This window comes from Ornithorhynchus anatinus, chromosome 14 (genome assembly GCF_004115215.2).
Source record: "Ornithorhynchus anatinus isolate Pmale09 chromosome 14, mOrnAna1.pri.v4, whole genome shotgun sequence".
NCBI classification, from domain to species: domain Eukaryota; kingdom Metazoa; phylum Chordata; class Mammalia; order Monotremata; family Ornithorhynchidae; genus Ornithorhynchus; species Ornithorhynchus anatinus.
In genome coordinates, this window is record NC_041741.1 from 17,500,514 (window position 1) to 17,527,431 (window position 26,918).

General features: G+C 47.2%; 1 protein-coding gene across 1 annotated transcript; it reads right to left on the reverse strand.

Moving 5' to 3' along the window:
* On the reverse strand, positions 1-26,918 carry BEST3 (bestrophin 3). The gene is made up of 9 exons (XM_029078509.2): positions 26,767-26,918; positions 23,816-23,910; positions 23,056-23,289; positions 18,193-18,347; positions 14,594-14,671; positions 14,358-14,510; positions 12,524-12,604; positions 10,334-10,485; positions 1-1,655 (listed from the first exon to the last, which is right to left on the reverse strand). The coding sequence occupies exons 1-9, from the start codon at positions 26,916-26,918 to the stop codon at positions 719-721; spliced, it is 2,037 nt and encodes a 678-aa protein (XP_028934342.1). The 3' UTR covers positions 1-718.

Here is a 26,918-nt window from a genome sequence, read left to right on the forward strand (position 1 = left end):
TCCTTCTGACTCCCAGGCCCATGCTCTATCCACTAGGCGACGTTGCTTCTCTAGGTTCACTAGGGGAGGAGATCCCCATGCCCTCAAAGGCTTTTCAGACCCAGCAGAGTCCAGAAAGCTGTTCAAGAGTCGAGAGCACTGAGGGAGAGCAGTAGCGGAGGGTGAACAGGAAGCTGACACCCTTGACTTGTCTGTCCAGACTATCTAGACTGGTTAGAATGATTCAGGGAGGTTCAGGGCTAGCTTGAGAGGGCCCCCCCCCATACATCTTCCCCTGAAAGATTATGGGGACCCTCCGCACTGGAGGATTCATCGGGCTGGACGATGGTGGTTAGATCAGCTTCTGGTTTCTTGGGCGAACAATAGGGAAAATGAAATCCAAGGGCTTTGAGGAAAGGAAAGTCCCTGGCTTCTAATTCACACCAGAAATTGGATTTGGTTGAAAGGTTTGACACTGCAGCCTGAATCACCCTCCTGGAAACAATTCCAATGAAGGGGTAGGTGACGGGGTGTGGACGTACGATTGTTTCCTCAGCTCTCAGAAATCTTGGATTGAAAATGTGGTTTCTCCCCCCCCGCCCTCCTCCCACACTCCAAGTTCCAGTTGTCACACTAAACGGAGAGGTGATTTTCCAAGTTCCACAGCTTGGGGAGAACCCAGCCGAGTTCCAGACCTCCCAGACCCCACGGAGTTCCTTTCGAGAAGGTTCTGTATGTTCTAGAACCAAATTCCAGATGATTTGCTCGGTCCCAACCGACGGTCTTCAGTTTGCTCGGGATTAAACTCTATGATGTCCGTTTCTTTCGCATCCAGGCGTTCCAGTAAATAACACACATCCGGAGGGCCCGTGGGGGCAGCGACAAAGTTAATTCTGCTGCTCTGGGAGGTATTTTCCGGGTCGAGGAGCAGGAGGGGTTCGGGATCCACGCTTGGTCCGGCGATGGTGGTCTGGCTGGACTCCAGGAATTCCGGGAGACTCCATCTTTTCAGGTATCTGGGGTCCTCCTGGGGGTCCCCCTCAGAGACGAATTGGAGGTTTTCATCCTCCGCTTTTATTGAGCCGGTTTCGGGGCTGGCTCTCGCGGGAGTCGTAGGCTGTTCCATAAGGAGCAACTCTGGAAGACATCCGTCGGGTCCGCTCTGCCAGTTTTCTCCAGACACACAGTCCGAAAGGGGCGACTTGGGGTCGGCGGGCTGGTGGCCGGACATGCCGGGGTCCGGGCCTTCAGCAGAAGTGACCAGTACTTCTGGGACCTGCATCATTTTTGTGGGGGAGGCGCTCACGCTAGACGGGGGGCTGAGGCTCAGCACGGTGCTGGTCCTGCTCAGTTCTCGGAGGGTGGACAGTTCGCCCACGCTCGAGTGCAGACGGGGGCTGCCCTCCGCCAGCCCCGGCTTCTTCCGGGCCAAGGACGTCCGGTACTGGCTTCTCGGGGGGACTTCGAGCAGGCCGCTGATGTGTCTGAGGTCGCTCGTGGGGAAAAACGTGGAGCTGTCGCTGGCTTGCCTTCCGTAGGCCCGCCTCACCGGGCTGGAGGGGTTCTCGTGGACGCTCAAGAAGCGCTTGACACGTCTGATGACCGAACGCCGTTGGCCGTGCTTCTCGTCATCCCAAAGCCATTCCTCGCCGTGGGTCAGGTCGGCCCCAGACAGTCTGAAACGCACAACAACACGACAGTGTGACGAGGAGGGTGGAACAGGCCCACGGGCAGATCGATTGCCCATTCCACACTGAGAAGGCAGGGATTTCCCCCCTATGGTTTGAGCTTTTCAGTGGAGACAGTGTCGGCTGGAGGAATGATGGTATTTTCTTATTCTTTTCTCATTTCTTATTTGAGAAGCAGTGTGGCTTAGAGAGAAGCAGTGTGGCTCAGCGGAAAGAGCACGGGCTTGGGACTCGGAGGTCATGGGTTCTAATCCCCGCTCCGCCGCTTGTCAGTTGTGTGACTTTGGGCGAGTGACAACTTCTCTGTGCCTCAGTTACCTCAACTGTAAAATGGGGATTAAGACTGTGAACCCCACGAGGGACAACCTGATTACCTTGTATCTACCCCAGCTCTTAGAACAGTGCTTGGCACATAGTAAGCGCTTAACAAACACCATCATCATCATCATTATTATTACTATTCAGTGCTTACCATGTGCCAGGCAGTGTATTAAGCGCTGGGTTGGATACAAACAAATCGAGTTGGACACAGTCCCTGACCCATGTGAGGCTCACAGTCTCAATCCCCATTTTACAGGTGAGGGAACTGAGGCACAGAGAAGGGAAGTGACTCGCCCGAGGTCACACAGCAGACAAGTGGTGCAGCCGGGATTAGAACCCATGACCTTCTGACTCCCAGGCCCGTGCTCTATCTATACGATGATGCTTCTCTATTAAGGAGGCCAAGCCCTTAATAGTTATAATGAGAAAAATGGGTCCCTCCCTTTCAACTTTTCCATGGCAACCCAGGGCCTTCCTCTGGGTTTCCTTCACCAGGGGAGATAGAAGAAACCCCAAACCCTTGGCAAAGTTTCTGTAAGAGAGCTTTTTCTTCTGCCAGAAGAATGTATTTCTTCTTCTTATCAATAATGTTAATAATAAAAATGGTGTTTGTTAAGCGCTTACTATGTGCAAAGTGCTGTACTAAGTGCTGGGGCAGTTACAGGATAATCAGATCCCACTAGGGCTCACTGGCACTCAGTACACGGTTCTGCACCATTGATGATGATGATGATGATGATTCATTCATTCATTCATTCATATTTATTGAGCCCTTACTGTGTGCAGAGCACTGTACTAAGAAAGAGAGACAATCCTGGCCCACAACGGGCTCACAGTTTAGAAGGGGCAAGACAGACATCAAAACACCTAAACAAGCATCAGTAGCATCAATATAAATAAATAGAATTAGAGATATACATCCACATCAGAACAAGTAAAACGGGCATTCGTATAAAATAAATAGAATTATAGAGAGTTGTTATAGAAGTCGTGACTTGCCCAGAGTCACACAGCCGACAAGCGGCGGAGTGGGGATTAGAACACAAGTGCCGTGGGGTGGCGGGTAGAGCAACGGGAGCGAGTCGGGGCGAGGTGGGGGAGAGGGGGAGGTGAGGAAAAGGGGATCTTAGTCTTAACGGCCACTTGACTGCTGTGTGACCTCGGGCAAGTCACTTCACTTCTCTCTGCCACAGTTTCCTTCTCTGTCGAACGGGGATTAAGACTGTGAGCCTCACGTGGGACGTGGACTCTGTCCAATCTCATTAGGTTGTATTTATCCCAGGGCTTAGTGTGGTGCCGGGCACATCGTAAGCGCTTAACAGATACCATGGGAAAAAAAAAAAACTATTCCAAGGGGTCTTCTTACAGAGGGCTCTGGTGGTATGGCGGTAAGACGGCTGCCATCCAGAGGCCCCGGTGTGGGTTTGCTATGGGCTGCTCCTTCGGAACGGATCCTGTTACTTTGCCCCACAAGAGCACGGACTCGGGACTGACTGAAAACCGTGATCCGGTGAGTCAGGTCACACTCCAAGGGAATTCAACGGGTTAGGAAATCGGAGGAGCCAAGGACGGCGCGGTTTTCATCCGGCCCCAGGTCAGGCCCACACTTTCTATTTACAGAAGGAGGTCGTGTTTGCTCCAGGATGGCTGGGGGATTACTGATCGGAGCCTGCCGGGGACCAGATGCCCCACTTTAAATAGGACGGTCTTGCATCTGGGGGCTGATAATGATAAAGATAATGGGATGTGTTAAGTGTTCACCACGTGCCAGGCGCTGTACTAAGTTCTGGGGCGGATGCAAGCAAATCAAGTTGGGCGCAGTCCCTGTCCCACGTGGGGCTCACAGTCTCAATCCGCATTTTATCGATGAGGAGACTGAGGCCCAGAGGAGAGACGTGACTTGCCCAAGGTGAACCAGCAGGACAAGTGGCGGAGCGGGGATTGGAACCCATGGCCTTCTGACTCCCAGGCCCGGGCTCTATCCTCTACTATATGCTACTTCTCTAATGGCCACGGGGCAGATAAACAGAGCCCTCTCACTTAGAGATAATGCTGCAAAGCTTGTTGTGGGCAGAGAAGGTGTCTGTGGTTGTACCGTACCCTCCTGAACACTTAGTACAGTGCTCTGCACCCAGTAAGTGCTCACTAAATACAATTGAACGAATGAATGAATTGAAGGTCCCTTTTCCATCTGTGAGGGGGGCGGGGGAGACAGAATCCCTCAGCCGTGGGAGTGGGGGTGGACGTAGCGGTGGGGTCGGCCACCCACCAAGAAGAGGAGAAGGGAGAGCACCTCTTCCTCGGTGATAGCGACAATATAATAATAACAATATTGGTATTTGGTAAGTGCTAACTATGGGCAGAGCACCGTTCCAAGCGCTGGGGTAGATACAGGGTCATCAGGTTGTCCCACGTGAGGCTCACAGCCTTAATCCCCATTTTACAGATGAGGTAGCTGAGGCCCAGAGAAGTGAAGTGACTTGCCCACAGTCACACAGCTGCCAGGTGGCAGAGCCGGGATTCGAACCCATGACCTCTGACTCCCAAGCCCGGGCTCTTTCCACTGAGCCAAGCTGCTTCTCAGTAGAAGCAGCACGGCCTAGGAGTCGGAACGGGGGCCTGGGAGTCAGAAGGCCACAGGTTTTAATCCTGGCCCCGCCCCTTGTCTACTCCGTGACCTTGGGCAAGCTACTTAACTTCTCTGTGCCTCATCTCTGTGAAACGGGGACTCTAAGCCCCATGCAGGACAACCCGATTACCTTGTATCGACCTCGGTGCTTAGAACAGTGCTTGGTGTATAATAAGCGCTTAACAGATACCATAGGTATTATTAATGGTAGCTGCTGCCCCCGGCCCCCCGCGCCCCCCACAAACGTTAGAGAAGAGCGTTGGCTTAATGGAAAAAGCCTGGGCTTGGGAGTCAGAGGTCTTGGGTTCTAATCCCCGCTCCGCCACTTGCCAGCTGCGTGACTTTGGGCAAGTCACTTCACTTCTCTGGGCCTCAGTTCCCTCATCTGTAAAATGGGGATTAAGACTGTCTCTATCTGTTACCGATTTGTCCATTCCAAGCGCTTAGTACAGTGCTCTGCACACAGTAAGCGCTCAATAAATACTATTGAATGAATGAATGAATGAATGTCTGTGAGCCCCCTGTGGGACAACCTGATTACCCTGTATCTACCCCAGCACTTAGAACAGTGCTCAGCACATAGGAAGCGCTTAACAAATACCAACATCATCATCATCATGGTTAGAACTGGCCCAAGGGGCAGGGAATAGGAGTTTCTGGTGTTGCTCCCTGAGCAGACCCTGTCCCCTGTCCTGCCATTTGCCTCCACCACCCAGCTCGGTGGATGTTAAGCACCCAGTACAGTGCTCGGCACACCGTAAGCGCTTAATAAATGCAACAGAATGAGTGAGTGAATGTTGCCGGGGCTAGGCAGCCAGGGCGGGGCGGGGGGCTGGATGTGAGGAGCCACATTTTATTGAATGAATAATTAAATTTGCAATCTTAAATTTGTAATTTATTTCCTCGTGTAGATTAATGTCTGTCTCCCCCTCTAGACCGTGAGCTCACTGCGGGCAGAGAATGTGTCCGTCTGTCGTTCTAGTGGACTTTCTCAGGCTTCGCACACAGTAAGCGCTCAATAAATACGATTGAATGAACGAAATCAAATATAAAATATTTGCTCACGTTTACGCTGAAATTTTCCGAGGACTTTGCAAATCGTAAGAGGATGGTTTTCTTGGGCGTGATGGCAAAACTACTGGAGACTGTATCAGTGAAAATGACCCCCTGAGGAGCATTTCTACATTGGCAGAGGGATGTTAATTATGCAAAATGAATTCTGTTTTATTTTTAGAATCGGTGAAATTAAGAAGGAATTGTGCTTTAATCCCTCCTTTTCCAAAATTCCGCCTTCTATCCTGCTGAATAATAGTAACCGTGGTATTTGTTAAGCACTTGCTAAGTGTCAAGCACTGCTCTAAGCACTGAGGTAGAGACCAGGTAATCCGGTCGAACACAGTCCCTTTCCCACTTGGGGCTCACAGCCAGTGGAAAAGTGAGAACAGGCATTTTGTCCCTATTTTACAGATGAGGAGGCTGTGGCAAAGAAAAGTTAAGTGACTTGTCCAAGGTCACCCAGCAGACAAGTGACAGAACCGGGATTAGAAACCGTACTCTTTCTATTAGCCTGCACGGCTTCTTCCTCCAGTGCATTATCCTGCAGCAGCCTGGACTGAAGCGGCAAACAATTCATTTTAAGCTCTTTTTATCTATTTGTGGATCCTCTGGGAACGGAGAATACAGTTGAGGAATATAACTTTCATCAAATGTGAAAAAAGTGATCTTGGGCCACAATAGGTGTATTTGATGGATTTAGGTAAATCCCTGAGTAAAATGATTAAAAATATAAACTTAAAAATCCAGTTCACTCTGAAGGTGAAAGTGGAAAGAAGGGGAAAAAAAAAAATTCAAAACCAGGGTGAAACCCAAGAATTGAGGCATTTATCTATCCGTCCCGAAGCTAATGACTCAGAATTGAAGGGATTTTTTTCTTAATCTGTGTTTCAATACCACAGGGAAGAAGAGGGTGATATATTCCCTGGAAAAATTATGCTAGTTAGAATAATAGGCTCAAAAACTGGGCGGATCAGCTTTAATGGGTTGAAATTATTTTAGTAAAACAGATCAATCTAAAAACAATTACTGTCATATTCGAAGAAGTTATTGCTTCATAAACATAATATACATTTATTATATCTATTATATATCTCTCTATATAGATATGTATATCTATATAGCATATAGATATATTATATCTATTATATATATCTATTATATATTTATTATATTATATAGGGAAGCAGCATGGCTCAATGGAAAGAGCCCAGGCTTGGGAGTTAGAGGTCGAGGGTTCTAATCCCGGCTCTGCCACTTGTCAGCTGTGTGACTGTGGGCAAGTCACTTAACTTCTCTGTGCCTCAGTTACCTCATCTGTAAAATGGGGATTAACTGTGAGCCCCACGTGGGACAACCTGATCACCTTGTATCCCCCAGCTCTTAGAACAGTGCTCTGCACATAGTAAGTGCTTAACAAATACCAATATTATTATTATTATTATATCTGAGATGATCTTGCTAACATTTTTATAAGGATGCAGTCCCAATATATTATGCATTTAAAGTGCATATATTCATGTGCCTATTCATGTAGTTAGTAATGCAATGTGTAAAAAGGCATTGTGGCTCAGTGGAAAGAGCACGGGCTTTGGAGTCAGAGGTCATGGGTTCGAATCCCGCCTCTGCCACTTGTCAGCTGTGTGACTGTGGGCAAGTCACTTCACTTCTCTGGGCCTCAGTTACCTCATCTGTAAAATGGGGATTAAGACCGTGAGCCCCACGTGGGACAACCTGATTCCCCTGTGTCTACCCCAGTGCTTAGAACAGTGCTCTGCACATAGTAAGCGCTTAACAAATACCAACATTATTATTATTATTATTATTATTTTGCTACTGAAAGATATCTTAGGGATGAAACAGTGCAAATGCTCCTATTTTCCCGCTTTAAAACAGCAACTGCAGACTAAAACTCCTCTGCCGTCAGATGGAGGAACTTCCAAATTTTACCTCCAAAATAATTTCCCCTTCTGTTGGCCACAGATCAAAACGGCTGTTTACGCATAACCGTTTGAATTGCAACCGAAGGCAAAAGGAAAGGGCGCCTTCTAAAGAGGAATGGAAGCTTGAATTCAAAGCAACTGAACTCCAGGAGAGCTGGAGTCGGGCTTCAGGCAGAGAGATCTCACAGGAGGTTCCTGTTTAGAAAAGAAAAGAGCTCAAGGGACATGTTTCCCAGAGCAGCTGGTGCAGAGCTCCGGAAAGTAGTTAATGATGCACTGCAGGAACACTGATTTCCTGGGAAGGCTCTGAAGATTGATTTGGGAGTTCTTACTGTCTTGACTATTTTGCCCTCCTTTTCATGTTTAAGAGTGCCATCAGGGCTAATTTCATGGCTTATTTTCCTCAGAGAGCTGAAATTCTCCAAGTTGCCTGCTAAACCCCTACTTTTAAAATACGCACTTGAGGGCGGTTTAAATGAGTCCCAAAAAATAGCTCTCTAAAGCAGCGTGGCTTAGTGGATAGAGCACGGGCCTGGGGGTCAGGAGGACCTGGGTTCTAGTCCCGGCCCCACCACGCGTCTGCTGCGTGACCTTGGGCAAGTCACTCAATTTCTCTGGGCCCCAGTTACCTCGTCTGTGAGATGGGGATTAAGAGGGTGAGATCCAAGTGGGACAGGGACTGTGTCCAACCTGATTAACTTGTATCAAACCAAGTGCTTAGAACAGTGCTTGTCACCTAGTAAGTACTTAACAAGTACCATTATTAGGAATAAGCACGGCCATTTAACTAATGGCTGTCAGTTTGGTTTGATACCAGGTGGCCTTATTTTCGAGTGGATTGTGTTCATTATTTTTACAAGGAGGCATCCGGCCTTTCCGGGGCTTGGCGGATAGAGCACGGACTTGAGAGTAAGAAGGATCTGGGTTCTAATCCTGGCTCCGCTGCTTGTCCGTTGTATGACCTTGGGCAAGTCATTTCACTTCCTCTGTGCCGCAGTTACCTCATCTGCTAAATGGGGATTTAGACTTTGAGCCCCACTTGGGACAGGGACTGTGTCCAATCCGATTTGCCTGTATCCACCCCAGAACTTAATACAGGGCCTGGCACTTGGTTAACAAATGTTTAATAAATGTCACTGTTATTATTATTATTGTTCAGCTGCCAAGTTCCATGTCTTGGAAATGGTACTCATGTTCATGGGGACCTGCGGGGAGGACAGGAGAGCTCTGGACAAGTGGGAGGTCAGGGGTCCTTGCAGAGAAACGCTGAGACTTCCCCCAAATGGCACGCGTGATGTCATTATTTGCCGCTGTGTGCTCAGCTAACGCAAATGACATCACAGGCATTTGGGTCCCGTATATGAAGAACGGTCTTTGGTCACTCTAGCAACAGCGATGGCTAGAGCTTTTCGCGTTTCGGTATCAACTCAAATTTAAAGCCCTGTATTTCTCCCGGTAAACTGCAGGTTATTGAATGCAAGCATTAGAAGATGCTCTAGAGTGTCTAAATGCTTTCTTGCTTTTCGTTTTAACGTTTCTTGTTTCTTTTGTTTCTGGTAAGCTTTTTTGTCTTGGCGAGTACCGGCCCCATAGTTAGGCGAATTAAAAAAATGCTTTAATTTAAACGGCACGTACAACTCTGATTGAAACCATTCCATGTCGCCATGGCTAACCTAAAACACAGCAAAATGAACAGATTAATCTGAAATGGTCCAGAAAAAACAGCAAGAGGCCAATTATCTTGATGCCGGTAAGGCACGGAGGGAGAAGCAGCTGACCTAGTGGATAGAATACGGGCCTGGGAATCAGAGGACCTGGGTTCTAATTCCAGCTCCACCACTTGCCTGCCGTGTGACCTTGGGCAAGGCACTTCACTTCTCTCTGCTTCAGTGACCTCATCTGCAAATGGGAGTTAAGAGTGTGAGCCCCATGGGGGACAGGGACTGTGTCCAACCTGATTAGCTCGTATCTACTCCAGCGCCTAGTACAGTGCCTGGGCCAGAGTAAGCCCTTCACAAATACCATTAAAAAAAAAAAGTAAAAACAGGGCTCCAAATGATCTCAGGTTGTCTCTTTGCCAAGTTCTCCTCCGGTACTACAATTGCAGTTTTACTGATCATATTCCCAAACCTAGTATCAGAATCTGCTCAGTGTGAAGCGGAAAGTAAAAATAATAATGACGGTATTTGTTAAGCGCTTACTGTGTGCCAAGCACTGTTCTAAGAGCTGGGGTGGATACAAGGAAATCAGTTTGGCCCCTGTGGGGCTCGCAGTCAATGCCCATTTTACAGATGAGGTAACCGAAGTGAAGTGACTTGCCCAAAGTCACACAGCTGACAAGTGGCGGAGCCGGGATTAGAACTCACGACCTCTGACTCCCAAGCCCGGGGTCTTTCCTCTAAGTTACAATTGGCTTTATATTCTTGGATCGCATACCCCTCGAGAACCAGGGACCGTGACTGATTTCCATCCTTGTACACTTCCCCAGCGCTTAGTACAGTGTTTAATAAATACAATGACTATTTCTACCCCAAAATCCCAAATAAGAGTCTCATTTCCTTCCCTTTCCAAACCCGGACTTCATAGCCGGCCGCGAGGTGGGCCGTGAACGATGCTGTCGGTTTGAGAAAATGGCCTCCGGGAGGGACTGTAAGACGCGGGTCGGGGGTGAGGACGGTCAGACCAGGCACCCTCTGTAATTCTAGGAAAAAGCCGTTTACCCCATCTGAATGGTGGATCCGAGGAAGGAGGGAATGCAGTAGTCGGCAGCGGCTAGCGTGTACGGCGGTTGGGCCGCCGAGTCATCCCAGTAGATGTCCTTTCTCATCTTGGGCAAGTTCATGTGCATTTCGTCCACGGCCAGGAGGGAGACCTAAGATCATCGTCACGGATTAGAAGGAGAGAAGCGTCTTGGCTTAGCGGAGAAAGCGCGGGCCTGGGCAGTCGGAAGGACCTGGGTTCTAAACCCACTCCTCCACATTCATTCATGCGTTCGTTCACTTGGATTTATTAAGCGCTTACTGTGTGTGGAGCACTGTACTAAGCTCTTGGGAAAGTGCAATACAACGATAAAGAGTGACAATCCATGCCCACAACGAGCTCACAGTCTAAAGGGATGTCTGCTGTGCGACCTTGGGCAAATCAGTTCACTTCTCAGGGCCTCGGTTACCTCATCCCCAAAATGGGGGTGAAGACGGTGAATGCTGTGTGGGACAGGGATTGTTGCCACCCGGATTAACTTTTATCTACTCCTTGGCAACAATAAGCGCTTAACGAGTATCATAATTATCATTATGATTGTAATTATGAATCTCTGGCGACAAAGCGGTTGAAGAGTGAATGGAAGGGCCTAGCTGATGGAGCTGGGGTTCTGGGGTGAAGACCCGGGGTCTCAAGGCCCTCATTATTGAGGCCAGGGGGTGCGGTGGGGGGAGAGTGAAGGGAAAGGGGGTGCTTTTCCCCCTTGCTCCATCCCTACCACAAATTCCTTGCTGGGAGGAAGAATCCCTGCCACCCACAAGAGTGGAGAATCGACCCTGGAAGCAGCACGGTCTAGTGGAAAGAGCGTGGGCCTGGGGGGGAAGTCAGGAGACCGTTCTTGTATTGTACTCTTCCAAGTGCTTCTCGACTCTCCTGTTGCCGACTTCCCCTCACCTGGAACTTCCTCCCACTTCATGTCTGACAGATCACCCCTCTCCCAGCTTCAAAGCCCTTCTTGAAATCACATCTCTCTCAGGAGGCCTTTCCCTATTCATTTCTCATCTCATGTGAATCCACTGTGGGCAGGAATCGTCTCTATTTGTTGCTGAATTGTACTTTCCAAGTGCTTGGTACAGTGGGTTCACACGCAGTCCCTGTCCCGTGTGGGCCTCACAGTCTCAACCTCCATTTTACAGGTGAGGAAACTAAGGCCCAGAAAAGTGAAGTGACTTGACCAAAGTCACACAGAGGACAAGTGGCGGAACCGGGATTAGAACTCAGGCCCTTCTGACTCCGAAGCCCGGGTTCTATCCACTAGGCCATGCTGTCTGATGTTGCCACTTCTTTCCATTTATGGCTAAGAAGGTTTGCCAGCCAAAGCAGCTTATATCCTCCCAGCCCACGTTTCTCTCCCGTTCTCAATTTTTTGCCTTCCTTCTTTTCTTCTTTTCCCCTCCTCCGCTTCCTCTCCCTCAGAACCCACCCTCCGCTGTTGTTCTGAGAGCTGACAGCTCGCTGTGGAAAATGGCCAAGATACATCACTGTCAATTCCCAGCGGATCATACCCAGTGTTACTCTCAACAAAACGATGTGCTTAGTTAAGGGCCAAGCCCTCACTACCCTCCACTCTCTCTCTCTCGTCTTGTCTTATGCGGTCGAGTCGTCTCCAACCCGTAGCCACGCCATGGACACATCTCTCCCTGAACGCCCCACCTCCGTCAGCAATCATTCTTGGTCAAAATACAGGAGTGGTTTTCCATTGCCTCCTTCCGTGCGGTAAACTCGGGTCTCCGCCCCCGACCTCTCCTGTGCCGCTGCTGCCCAGCACAGGTGAGTTTTAATTTGTAGCAGGTGGCCTGCCGCTCGCTAGCCACTGCCCGAGCTAGGAATGGCATGGACATTGGCTCCCATAGTCAAGACTGGTAGAGTACTGGAAACTCTCCAGGTGCGACCCTGACCACTGTCTCTCAGTCGATCCGTAATGCTGGGGATTCTTGATCCAGCCTTCTTCACACCCTTATTAGATCCTGACAAACGATTGGCAGGTACTTGGTTCTGTCACTGCCTCCTTCCAAGATGGACAGCTAAACACCAGCCAAGAGATATGGGCGCTCCAAAGACCAGACTTGTTTCTTATTAGACCAAGCATAATTTCAACCACTTGTTGCAATTTTTTTGTGCAGGAGAGGAGAGGACCCAAGGCTACTGACCTGTAAATTTCTGTCGATGCACCAGTTTGTTTCAAAATCATCATCGTCTTCACCAAATGGATTGATTAGTTGCTCGGCTACCTGGAGTTGAAACACAAACAGACAAATGAATCAACGCGTGAGAAGCAGCGTGGCCTAGCGGAAAGAGAACGGGCCTAGGAATCAGAGGACCCGGGTTCTAACCCCGGCTCTGCCGCTTCCCTGCCTTGTGACCGTGGCTAAGTCACTTCACCTCTCTGTCCCTCAGTTTCCTCATAGTTTCCCTCCTCCTTAGACCGTGAGTCTCATGTGGAACAGGAACCGTTACCAACGAGATGATATTGTATCTACCCCAGTGCTTAGTGCAGTTCTTGGCACAAAGTTGACGTTTGTGAAAAATGCCATCATCTTCATCAACCCTGGGAAGACTTGCACTGAGGCCAAACAGAGATCAGAAGGGGCAGGATAGTCACTCTGGCTTTCTGGCACCTCTCCGACATTACTTAGGGTTTAGGCGTGTAGATTATCTGGATTCATGTGGTGTAGCATTAATTTAAGGCCTTCATAATTGGACTATTTCAGACAACAAACCTCTTCATCTGAAATGTAGGGCCAGTTAAAATGAAAGTAAATGTCTGGGTCTGAACGACCTGGATAAGGCAAATTCGGAGTGCTGCTTTGGTGGTTTAGCTACTTAGGTGGAACTGTAGGGAAAGAAAAATAGGCACGTGAGGTAGCATGCACACCAGATGGATTATCTAACTTATCTTCACATCTTCCAGTTTCTTTAGTGAAAGTCCAAGCTGTGCTTTTCAGGATCCATTAGGAACTTGGGAAATGAAATCTTAGGACCTTCAAATTAGAGATGGCAAAATCTCCTCAGATCATCCAGGGATCTCCTCAAATCACCGGCTACCTTACTGGCAGTTCTTTCACTTCTGAAGTGTTTCATTTGTAAGACTTCATCTACCTCCTCTGGAAAAATCTTCCTGAACTGAAAAATCCATAGGTAGATTTCAGAATGACTCTATTTAGCTTAATTCAGTCTAACCTTTCACCGTACTTAGATTTGGCACCCTAATTTCACCCCACCCTCAGCCCCACAACACTTAGGTTCATAGCTACTAATGATTTTTAACATTTGGGGGAGTTTCTAACCCAGAAGGAATTATTGAGGACTATCTTTAGGCTATGACTCTCCAGACTGTAAAGTCCTCGTTCTGCCGCACCTACAACTCCGTTATACTGTACTCTCCCAAGTGCTTAGTTAAGTGCCTCAGTTCCCTTATCTGTCAAATGGGGATTGAGACTGTGAGCCGCACGTGGGACAGGGACTGTGTCCAACCCGATTTGCTCGCATCCATCCCAGAGCTTAGTACGGTGCCTGACACATAGTAAGTGCTTAACAAATGTCATAATTATTATTATTAGCACCTGGGAGTCAGAAGGACTGGAGTTTTCATCCTGACTCCTACACTTGTCTGCTGTGTGACAGTGGGCAAGTCACTTCTCTTCTCTGTGCCTCAGTTCCCTCATCTGTTCTTGCTCCTACTTAGACTGTGAGCCCCATATGGGACACGGATGGTGTGCAACCCGATTAGGTCGGATCTACCCCATTGCTTAGCACAGTGCCTGGACATAGTGAGTACTTAACAAATACCATAAAAAAAGATGAAATGAATATTTATTTTTATTAATGTCTGTCTCCCCCTGTAGACTGTGAGACTGTTGTGGGCAGGAATGCGTTTGTTGTTACACTGTACTCTCCCAAGCGCTTAGTATAGTGCTCTGCACACAGTGAGCTCTCAATAAATATGATTTTTATTATGAATGAATGAATGAGACTGTCAGATACCTTGAGCCATCCCGCATAGAAGAAGAACTGGAGGAGGGTGAAGATTGGAATGTAAAGATCCAGGTCATGCCCGGCATAACCTTTGCTGGGATCCAGAAACTGGCGTCCAATCAGGCATGCAAAGAAGAAGGTGTAGACGGCCAGAGTGACAACCTGGAATAGAGGGAGAATTCAGGAAGATCGGATAGCCGGCCTACCGGATCAAGCCGGGACGCAGATTGGAAGTCATTCCGTACCTGGGTGTAGACCAGAGGAATCCCCACCCAGTCGTAACCGAACAACAGGCTGCACCAGGATCGGAACCGGTTCATTTCCTAATCCAGAAATAAAGAAGTAAGTGACATTTTGAAATCCCTACCGTATTTCTGGGTGGTGAAGACGTATAGAATGGGTTGACACTGGGGGTCATTTCTCTAATGATAACGATGAAAATTGTGATATTTGTTCAGAACTTACTTGGGCCGAACACCGTACTAAACACTGGAGTAGATACAAGACAATCAGGTTGGACACAGTCCCCGTCCCACGGGGGCTCACGGTCTAAGTAGGACGTAGAATGGCTATTGAATCCCCATTTACGGATGAGGAAACTGAGGCACAGAGAAGTGAAGTGACTTACCCAAGATTACACTGGAGATAGGTGGCAGAGTGCTCACTGTGTGCTGAGCACTGTACTGAGCTCTTGGAAGAGTACGTTATGACAATAAACAGATACATTCCCTGCCCAGAGTGAGCTTATTGTTTGGACGGGAAGACAGACATTAATAGAAATCAATAAATAAATTATAGTGAGATCACCACCTGAACAGGTATTCGCTTCTGGCTTTTCAGGCGGGGTTGGCCATTACCACATCCTCAGACTCTTCCTCAGGTGACGGTTCACGTCTAGATCAGATCTCATTCCAAATTTGTACAGTCTCCATTAGGTGGAAAATAGTAGGAGGTTGGGCAAACCCCAAATCCTTTGTTCCCCAAATTTACTTGGTTTATCCCGGTCAGCTTTGTTCAAGGAGTTCCAGCCGTCGGATAGACTGTGAGCTCGTCGTGGGCAGAGAACGTCGGCCAGCTCAGTCATACTCTCCTGAGTGTTTAGTACAGTTTTCGGCACCCAATAAGTGCTCAATAAAGGCCACTAATTGATTGATCCTCTCCCAAGCGCACAGTACAGTGCTCTGCTTCATTCATTCATTCAATCGTATTTAGTGAGCACTTACTGTGCGCAGAACACTGTACTAAGGGCTCAGGAGAGTACAATATAACAAACAGACACATTTCTACCCATAGCGAGCTCACAGTCTAGAGGGGGAGACAGACATTAATATAATAGATAAATAAATAGATAATAAATAGACAAGTTAAATAGATACTGCTCACAATAAGTACTTGAAAATATTAATTCATTCATTCGTATTTATTGAGCACTTTCTGTGTTCAGAGCACTATACTAAGCGCTTGGAAATAACAATTCGGCATTAAATTACCATTGATTGATCTGATTGCTGCTTTCTGAATATACTGGGATGTCAGTAAGTGGAGACTGGGGGACGGAGAGGCTTTCTGGGGAACAATTAGTGTTCTCGACCAATATTTCTTCGTGCAAACACTCCATTTTCTGAATTTTGTAGTGGTGGTTGGAGATGGGATAGGCCATACGGGTCAACAGTGGCAAGGTGCATCTAGGAGCTGTCACTGGTGGGCAAAATACTGCTGAATATATGATCTCTATGAGCTGCTCATTTTAATTTCAAAGAGTCATAAATAGTTTACAAGCAGGTGGCAATACATCTTGCTTTTGCTGGGGTAGTCCTGGATTTTTTTGGAGCTCTCCACAGATAAGTGGACAAACACGTACCAAAATTGAGACATTCCTCCTGGAAAGCTGATCAGCCCTCAGCAGCCCTTTACACTCTTTAAATGCTTGGGATTCCATGCTTAGAATGTTCTTGCTATCAGTCCCCCTGAATTCTAGGGTTTGTCTTCCTGTCGGCCCCCCTGAATTCTAGGCTTTGTCATATGGATATCCACAGAGGTGGACTCAATCACCTCGCCCCCTCCTACCTCACCTTGCTACTCTCCTACTCCAACCCAGCCCACACACTTGACTCCTCTAATGCCAACCTCCTCAGAGTACCTCGATCTCGTCTATCTGTTCGACGACCCCTTGACGGTGTCCTGTCTGTGGCCTGGAACTCCTTCCCTCCTCAGATATGACAGACAATTACTCTTCCCCAATTCAAGGCCTTATTGAAGGCCCGTCTCCTCCAAGGGGCCTTCCCTGACTAATCCCTCCTTTCCTCTTCTCCCACTCCCTTCTGCGTCGCCCTGACTTGCTCCCTTCGTCATCCCCCTTCCCAGCCCCACAGCACTTATGTCCCTATCTGTCATTTACTTATTTATATTCATGTCTGTCTCCCCCTCTAGACCTCTAGGGTAATGTGTCTGTTTATTGTCATACTGTACCCTCCCAAGAGCTTAGTACAGTGCTCTGCACACAGTAAGCGCTCAATAAATACGATTGAATGAATGAATGGACATAGCACACTCCTCACTCCTCTCCCCTTGCCCACCTTGCAAGACGGTGCACCAAGAAAGATGGGAGAGGGGTTCAAGCTTGCGTTGGTGTCCCAAATATCTCACGTTCAACAAAAACAACGTAGGCCCCCTCAAGAGCCAGAGTTTGGATTTCTGGCAGAGGGCAAGCTTAGCTGGGGATGAAAGCCTCTACATCACATCAGTCAATCAATCCATCGTAGTTACTGAGCATTTACTGTGTGCACAGCATTGTACTAAGCACTTGGGAGAGTACACTGTAGCAGAACCGGTGGACACTTTCCCTGCCATAGATATTCGTAAAGCGTTTTCTAATATTTGTAAAGCACTGGGGTAGATACAAGATAAAAAGGTTGGCCACGGTCCCTGTCCCACAAAGGGTTCACAGGCTTAATCTCCATTTCACAGATGATTGACGGAGGCACAGAGAAGTGAAACCTCTTCAGTGGGCCCCGTTCTCACCTGTCCCGCCGTCGACCCCGGCCCACGTCCTACCTCTGGCCTGGAATGCCCTGCCTCCTCACATCTGTCAAACTATCACACTTCCCCCTTCAAAGTCTGAAAGCTCACCTCCTCTAGGAAGACTTCCCAGACTGAGCCCCCCCTTTTCCTCTCTCCTCCTCCCCTCCCCATCACCCCTACTCCCTCCCTCTGCTCTACCTCCCCTGCCCCACAGCACCTGTGTATATATGTATGTATTTATTGTTCTTTTTATTTTATTAATGATGTATATATATCTATATTCTATTTATTTACATTGATGCTACTGATGCCTGTCCATTTGCTTTGTTTTGTTTTGTTGTCTGTCTCCCCTCTTCTGGACTGTGAGCTCGTAAGGTAAGGATTGTCTCCATTTGTTGCCGAATTGTACTTTCCAAATGCTTAGTACAGTGCTCTGCACACAGTAAGCGCTCAGTAGGTACGATTGAATGAATAAAGTGACTTGCCAAGGATCCCATCGCAGGCAAGTGGCAGAACCGGGATTAGAACCCAGGTCCCTCTGACTCCTAGGCCCATCCATCCACTGTGATCCATCCACTAGGCCATGCCGCTTCCATGGCATGTGAATTCCTTGCCAAGAACCTTCCCATCTATTGTCTAAATTAGCCAAGTTTCCCCTACACCATCCCAGTCTACATTTTCCATTAACAATCATATAAAATTATACTACTAAGTAATCTCACCAAGCGGGATTACCAACTAAATTTAGCAAAGGTAACACTTTTATCCCTCTCATCTGCTCCCCGGATAAGAGCGTTTGGCAGTAGCCGGATTAAGTACTCACAGTCATCAGGGATTGTAGATCGACGCTATCTCGGATTCGACCTTCCTTCCGAGCTTTGGAAGCCAGGTTTCCAAACCAGATGAATGGGACCCAGTATTTCAGATGGGGAGACTTAAGGTGATCGAATAATTTTCTCTCATCTGCTGTCATGAAACCTATTGAAAAAAGAAAGTAGTTCAATTACTCTGTCACCACTTGGACTTTTCCTATAAATTACATCGGTTCTGTGAATTATTTTGCTTTTTGCATAAGGAGACATGCTTGTGATCTAACAACTGATAATTCATTCAGTCATATTTATTGAGCGTTTACCATGTGCAGAGCACTGTACTAAGTACTCGGGAGAGTACAATATAATAATATAACAAACATATTCCCTGCCTACAAAGATTCATTCATTCATTCAATAGTATTTATTGAGCACTTACTGTGTGCAGAGAACTGTACTAAGCGCTTGGGAGAATACAATATAACAATAAGCCACATTCCTGCCCACAGTGAGCTCACAGTCTAGAGGGGGAGGCCGACATTAATATAAATAAATAAATTACAGATAGGCATATAAGTACTGTGGGGCTGAGAGGGGGTTGAATAAAGGGAGCAAGTCAGGGTGCAGCAGAAGGGAGATGGATAATTATGATACTTGTGAAGCACTTACTATGTGCCTACACTGCACTGAGCATTGGGGTAGATACAAGATATTCAGGTTGTAGACAATAAATTGTATTTATTGAGTGCTTACTATGTGCAGAGCATTGTACTAAGAGTTTGGGAGAGTACAATATAACAATATAAGACACATTCCCTGTGACTAGAGGGGGAGACAGACTTTAATATAAATAAATTATGGATATTCATTCAATTGTATTTATTAAGCGCTTTCTGTGTGCAGAGCACTGTATTAAGTGCTTGGAAAATACAGTACAGCAATAAAGAGAGACAATTCCTGTCCACAACAGGCTTACGATCTAGAGGGATAAGCACGTAAGTGCTCTGGGGCTGAGGGAGGGGTGAATAAAGGGAGCAAATTAGGGTGACAAAGAAGGGATTGGGAAAAGAGAAAATGAGGGCTTAGTTCTCTTGGAGGAGATGTGCCTTCAGTAAGGCTTTGAAGGTAGGGCAAGTAATTCTGTTAAATGCTTGACGGTTACAGAGCACGTATTTAATTCCCATTTTACGGAGAAGGAGACTGAGGCACAGAAAAGTTAAGTGATTTGTCCAAGATCACACAGCAGGCAAGTGGCAGAGCTGGGGTTGGGACCCTGGACTCCTGACTCGCAGCCTGGGCTCTTTCCATTAGGCCACGCTGCTTCCCAGCCACTAGCACCAGTTCCCTGCAGAACCACTAATAGAACAGCAAAAAAAAGGCTCCAGCTCTAACGTTAATTAATCGATCAATCAATCCATCCATCCATCCATCAAGAGTAGTGGGTGTCTAGAACACTGTCCCAGGCGCCTGAGAGGGAGATAGGGTGAGCTCGGTACCTGGAGGCGAGACTTCCAGAACAATCTGGCCTTTCCTTCAGCTCTCTCACAGCATCCTGACAGAGGGTTCTAACTATGTCCCTTTCCTTCTGCTGGGAACCTAGCTGGGAATATGCCAGGGTAGTCAGGCACAAACTAATGGCCTGAGAAAAAGAGTTATTTTTAGACCAGTGAGGCTGGGACATGTGAAAAATTGTCTATAAAGAGGCAAATTCGCAATCGAACCGTAGAGACTGCTGAACGGCTATTAGAAAAAGCTTAACTTGATTAATTAACAAATCACCTGATTAACTTGCATCTCCCCAGCGCTTAGAACAGTGCTTGACACATAGTAAGAGCTTAGCAAATACCCTTCAGAAAGAAAAGAGAAAAGAAAGCCAGGTTTGCTTTTTGAGGTTTGTGCGTCTGCTCCTTCGCGACGCTTCCCCAGCAGCCTGAGTCTGTCTGTAAGCAAAGAGCAAATGCGACAGCAGCTTGCTCATCATCCTCTTGGGTTGAGCTCCGGCTAATCCCACCCTAGGGTCTTTGGAAGGAAAAAACCAGATGGTCTGAGCCACGCCGGCTCGATGGTGTGCACAAGCAAAATCAGGAGACCATCAGACCCATTCCCATTTGGGTCTGGATGGAGGGAAGAAAATGAGCCTCTCTCTGCCCCAGAACTCTTCCATGCTGGTAACGCAAACTGGAGTAGTTCTCGGGCCGAATGACGCCAGCGTGCAGAATGACCTAGGATTTATCTACGGCGTCCTCAGGGGTTATGGATCAGGATGGTGGATAGGGAATTCCGAGTTCTAGTTCTGACTAGACTCGACTGACCATCTCCTGGACATTCTCGTCTGGTTTGGGATGTCTTAGGAGTCGACAGAAAAACGTTGTGTTTGTGATGGCCTCTGATTTCTGAAGCGCCTCCTCGAACGGTAGGCTTCTAGCCTCTACCGGGATTAAGGAGAAATCTCCATCAAAAGTGAGATTTAAGACACCCCTACCGGCGTCCTCCCTGCTACTTACCAACCGTCCTCTCCCACTATTACCCAGCCTGCTTTCTTTGCTCCTCCAATGCAACCTCCGCCACATGTCTGTTGTGTGACCTTGGGAAAGTCACTTCACTTCTCTGGGCCTCGGTTACGTTATCTCTAAAATGGGGATTAAGACTGTGACCCCCATGGGGGGCAGGGACTGTGTCCAACCTGATTATCTTGCTTTTACCCCAGCGTTTAGTACAGAGATTGGCACAGAGTAAGCGCTTAACAAATACCATTAAAAAAAACTGCTCACTATCCCTTGCCTGTCTCTCTCTTACCCTCGACCTCTCCCTCTACTGAAACTCCCTCCCCCTGCATCATCTACGCACTTGGCTGTGTACGCCTTAAGCGCTTCCAAGCGCTTAATACAGTGCGCTGCCTACAGTAAGTGCTCCATAACATGATTGATTGGCTGAATTCACCGACTCCTTCCCACCTCTCCCGATTTCCTCTTGCCTCCAAGACGACGCCACAGAGATTCCCTGCTGGTAGGCTACTTTTAAAGCTTTTTAAGGTTCTTCCTAAGAGTTTACTATAGTCCAGACACTATACTAGCCCCTGAGGCAGGAGTAAGATAAAATCAGATCAGACACAGTCCCTTTCCCACATGGGGCTGTGGAAGCATACTGGTTAAAGTCATGCATCTGTCCCCTTCTCTTTCAACCGTTTCAGCTTAGGTCTGCCTCTGGTTACCGAGTCAATCCAGTTCACGACACATCTTCACTTTGTTCTCCAGGAGTAGCTGAGAACAAGACGAAGCTACTCCTTTAGTGGGGTTGAGTTGGTTGAATCACCTAGAGAACAAGGTAGAAAACCCCGCCAAAGGGGTGTTGCCGGTTTATTTATCCCGTCTTGTACTATGACTTAATTAGATGCTCTACCGTGTAAAAGGAAGCTCTGGTTTACTCTAAACCGAGTAAACTGACCTTGATTAGCAGGGGAATCTCTGCCGTTCAACCGCCTCTCCTTATTAGTGCTGGAAGAAACACTAGTAATAAACTTGTCTGATACACTCTTTTTAAACAAACTGCAGAGTCGGTGAAGTTTTTCTTCCACAGGGCTTAAATTGGAGGCAGGAGGAGTTAGTCCCCATTTTGCAGATGAGGTTACTGAGGCACAGAGAAGTTAAGTGACTTGCCCAAGATAAGTGGATGAGCTGAGATTAGAACCCAGGTTCTCTGACTCCAGGCCCATGCTCTTTCTCCTGGACTATGCTGCTTTTTTTTGCTTTGGATGCCTTTTGATAAACTCTGGGTTATTTCATCTGTAGATTAATTTCTACACTGGGGCAAATACCAACAATAAAAGGTGTCTGTTCGTTGTTATACTGAACTTTCCCATGCTCTTAGTACAGCGCTGTGCAATCAATAAATAGCTTGTGTGTACCCTGGTGCTCAGTATGGTGAGTGGCACATAGTGGGTTCTTAACAAATGCCACAATTATCATAATTTTTTTTTTAAAAAAAGATATGAAATGTCACTCCTGGCAAAGCCAGATTAATGTCCTCCAGGAACTCCATGCTCATAATGATCTCATCCCATGTCTTTCCTAGTTTTGTCCAACCGTAGGCAAACGTGCGCTCTCACAGGCTGGACTCTTCAGGACTCCCGGAGAGGCAGGACATGGATAATAATAATAATCATAATTAATGTTGGTATTTGTTAAGAGCTTACTATGTGCAGAGCACTGTTCTAAGCGCTGGGGTAGACACAGGTGAATCAGGTTGTCCCATGTAGGGCTCACAGTCTTAATCCCCATTTTACAGATGAGGTAACTGAGGCCCAGAGAAGTTAAGTGACTTGCCCACAGTCACACAGCAGACAAGTGGCCGAGCCGGGATTCGAACCCATGACCTCTGACTCCAAAGCCCGGGCTCTTTCCACTGAGCCATGCTGCTTCTCATATGGTACTACTTCAGAACTTACTATGTGTTGAGCACTGTTCTAATCGCTGGGATAGACACAGGCTTATTAGGTTGGACACAGTCCCTGTGCCATATGGAGTTTTCATCTCCATTTTACAAATGAGGGAACTGAGGCACAGAGAAGTGCCCAAGGGCACACAGCAGACTAGTGACAGAGCCGGGATTGGAACCCATGACCTCCTGACTCCCAGGCTCGGGCTCTATCCGCTAGGTCGTGCGGCTTCTCGGAGAAGGGTGAGCAGTGGGGATTTATATCTTCTAGACCGTGAGCTCGCTGTGGGCAGGAATGGGTCGTTTGTTGTTGTATCGTACTCTCCCAAGCACTCAGTACTCAATAAATACGATAGTCTGACTGACTCGTTTAGTAAACTGAAGGTGCGAGCCCTCCTTGGTGATCAGCGCAGATAGACGGGGAAATAAAATCACCGTACCCGCTTCTACGACGTGGTCCATCGTTGGAAATCTCTTGTATACGGCCGTGCTCACCGAGCGAAAGATGAGCAAGGAAGTTAAATTCACATAACGCATCAGCGTCCTTCTAAGCAAACGTCCGTATTCGTCTCTTCCATGGACACTGCTGGAGATAAGGAACATAAGTCTGTCTGGCCAGGGAAGGTTCACAAACTGGTTCCACCAACGGTTGACTACCAGAGTAACGTAAAACCCTGCGGAACAAAAGTGGGGGTGAATAAAGTGCTCTGCACACAGTAAGCACTCAATAAGTACGATCGATCGATTGATTGACTGACTGATCGAATGAATGAATGAAAAAAGATGCAGTGGTTTGGGCAAGCTCAATGTATCACACTGGGGCCTAATTGGAACTTTTTCGGAAGTGAAATTCTACCCATTCTTTAAACCGGGGCCCTGATCCAACGATATTCAGGTTGTGCCGGGGAGAAGTGGAGCCCCTTTGATTAGGCGGCTAGGTGGTCTTAGCGGCTACAGAATGGTAAGTTAGTGAATAGAAGGCTCAAGTTTCCGACCGCCAATTAATAAAGCTTCAAACTCATTCTAGGTTAACGGAGGGGAAGCCGTCTCGAAGGCCACCCTTGTTTGCGGCTGGGATTTTATCGCGAGCCACCGCTTTTCCAGCATGCCTCTCCGATCGGAACATTCCCATGCACGGTCGTCTGTGTCATCCTGGAGGAGACAGCTGGGTGGATCATTCTGCATGGAACCTCTACTTACCGAGCACAAAGGTTACTGGGATTTGCTCAGCATATCTGTCACAGTAAATTGATAATTTTTCAAAGTAACGTTTTTGGGCTCCTGTAAGGAACAATCTGGAGTAGAAATAAAATGCACAGCCCTTTTAGGACACTGAACTCCGGCACCTTCTTTGCATGTGACATTAAGTGCAGACAATTAAGCAGAAGTAATCTCAGTGCGGCAGCCAGGAGTAGGAAGAGGCGACTTCCTTGAGCCGACGGGAAAGCTGCTGAACGTTGCTGATGTTGAAGCTGTTAGAGTCGGAAAGAATTACTGCTCATTAAAATATAGGGATGATAAATTAGAGAACTGAGATTAAACCATTTGTCCTTTTATACCTCTGTGTGGTTGCCCTCCTTAATCGGATCGATAAAGCAGGTCTGGAGTGCTCACGCTATACGGCAAGAGCGAATTGCTCCGCTGCATTGCCGTTTTTGATTTTAAAAAAGAAGAAATCTGTATACTCTTCCGTTTCCAACTGGTGTGTCTTTCTCAGATGTGATTCGGCACGTGGCTGAATCATTCCCTCTCTGTTTCGGGAGGTAATAGTAATAGCTGTGGTATTTGGTAAGTGCTTACTATACGCCAGGCACTGTACTAAGCGCTGGGGTAGATGCAAGATTATCATGTTGGACACAGTCTCTGCCTCACATAGGACTCACAGTCTCAACAACCATTCTACAGATGAGTGAACGGAGGCCGGGAGAAGCGAAGTGACTTGCCCAAGGGCACGCAGCGGACAAGCGGCGGAGCTGAGATTAGAACCCAGGTCCTTCTGACTCCCAGGCCCGTGCTCTAACCAGTAGACTACCCTGCTTCCCCTTTGTAAATCTCATTTATCTTAATAGAATAAAGCAAAGTAGAACAAAGTAGAAGTACTGAAGTAGAAGACAGCAAGCATTAGAATTGGAATAATTTAATGTGTCACATTCATTTTTAATATACTTTAGCTACAACCCAATTTATATCTCACATTTGGCCAAGGACATTTTCTCCTTAATCAACATGCTCGTTCTTGGCATTTCTGTAAAGGCTAAAAATGCTAAGTAACAGAGGGCGGGTAGAAGCATCACGGCTTAGTGGAAAGAACACAGTCCTGGGAGTCAGAGGTTCTGATCCCAGATTGGCCACTTGCCTGCCGTGTGACCTTGGGCAAGTCACTTAACTTCTCTACGCCTCAGTTTCCTCAACTGTAAAATGAGGTTTAGTATAGTGCCCTGCAGACAGTAAGCCCTCAATAAATACCACTGTTTGACTAACTGAGGATTCAAAACCTGTTCTCCCTCCTATTCAGACTCAAACAGGACAGGGACCCTGTCCAATCTGAATAACTTGGATCGACCCTGGTGCGTAGAATAATGCTTGATACATAATAAATGCTTAACAAATACCATTAAAAAAAATAGAATGGGAAAAGACCCTGAACTCTTGTTTTTACAGCTCTGTTGACAGGCTTTTACCAGGAACCTTGGGAAGTCTGGGGTTTTTTGAAAAGTTTTCTCTTCGCCTAACATTTTTGAAGACTATTGTCGTAAGTAAACAAAACCCTGCTCCCCTGGGTGTGCAACTTTTTGTTTCCATTCTGAGTCTCTGAAAGAGAAGAATTCGACCTGCTGAGGGTAGCAAGAAAATGAAGACCTAAGTGGAGAAGGTGTAGAATAAGCTTTTACGGTAGTCAATCCTCTCACCTCCTGAATAGTGTGGATAGTACTGGGATCCTAGTTTTCTCCCGGGAAAATAGAATACGCAGCACAGACCTTTGTTTATAGGCTTAAAAAACTTTGATTAAATTTGTAAAAAACTCAGTAAGGTGATCAGTTCTTCCCCAAGGAATGGTTTGGTTCTCTCTGCAAGCTAATTCCTTGGTCCCTGCTAATTTGGTAAACAAAAAACTCCGTCCTAAACTCTGAATTCTATCATGATGCTCAAAAGGAACATTTAGGCTGAGCACGTATCATGACTTCACTAGCAGTTTTGCACTGCTAAAACACTGTAAAATTGGCTCCCTTGGAAAGATTCCATCCAACTAATCAAAGAGACAAAAGCCGTTTGATGGAAAACGGTATGACTCACTGAGATGCAGTGCAGCATATTATCAATCCCATTCAAAACTGCCTACTTCAAACTAGTGATGTCATAATAATAACGATGGCATTTATTAAGCACTTACTATGTGCAAAGCACTGTTCTAGGAGCTGGGGGGGGGGATACAAGGTGTCAGGTTGTCCCACGTGGGGCTCTCAGTCTTAATCCCCATTTGACAGATGAGGTAACTGAGGTACAGAGAAGTGAAGTGACTTGCCCAAAGTCACACAGCTGACAAGCGGCGGAGCCGGGATTAGAACCCATGACCTCTGACTCCCAAGCCCGGGCTCTTTCCACTGAGCCACGCTGCTTCCCAGATGCCATAGCTACCGAGGCAGAAATGTTTGTCTTTGTCATTCAAAAAAATTTAGACCATGAGCCCCAAGCAGGACAGGGGCTGTGTCTGACCTAATTAACTCATACCTACCCTGGCGCTTAGAACGGAGTTTGACACATAGTAAGCGCTTAACCGACACCCACCTCCACCCCCCCCGCCGAAAAAACCCCATCGTTTAGCAGGTGCAGGGACATTTTGTTCCAGGCCCCCTTGGTTGCCATTTTTGAAGCTCGATAGGTACTTAAAAAACACCCGCCATTGTGCGGTGGACATTAATTAGAACCTCTCGGTTCTGACGGTTAGAATATCGGTAATGTTTTAATAAGGGTTAGTCTTAGTGGATTAAAAGAGCTTCTTCTGAGAGGAAAAAGGCACTGATAGGGAACATGCAAAAGGGCAGGTGACATAATGCAAGGTCAACCGGTAGCCCAGGGGCTAAGATGCTCAGACTGTACCTTTACATCATGTTTGATGGCCATTTAAGGGGACATGCAAGAAGGAAATGTACCTGTACATTAAACTTATTGCTGTGTAAAGAATGGCAAAGGCAATAAATTCTCTGTACAGTAGCTTGTAGATACTTCCTCTCCACTTGAGGAGTAACCTGTGAAATCCAAAGAAGGTGGCATTTGCTACTTTGCTGGAATAAGTGACTGTCAT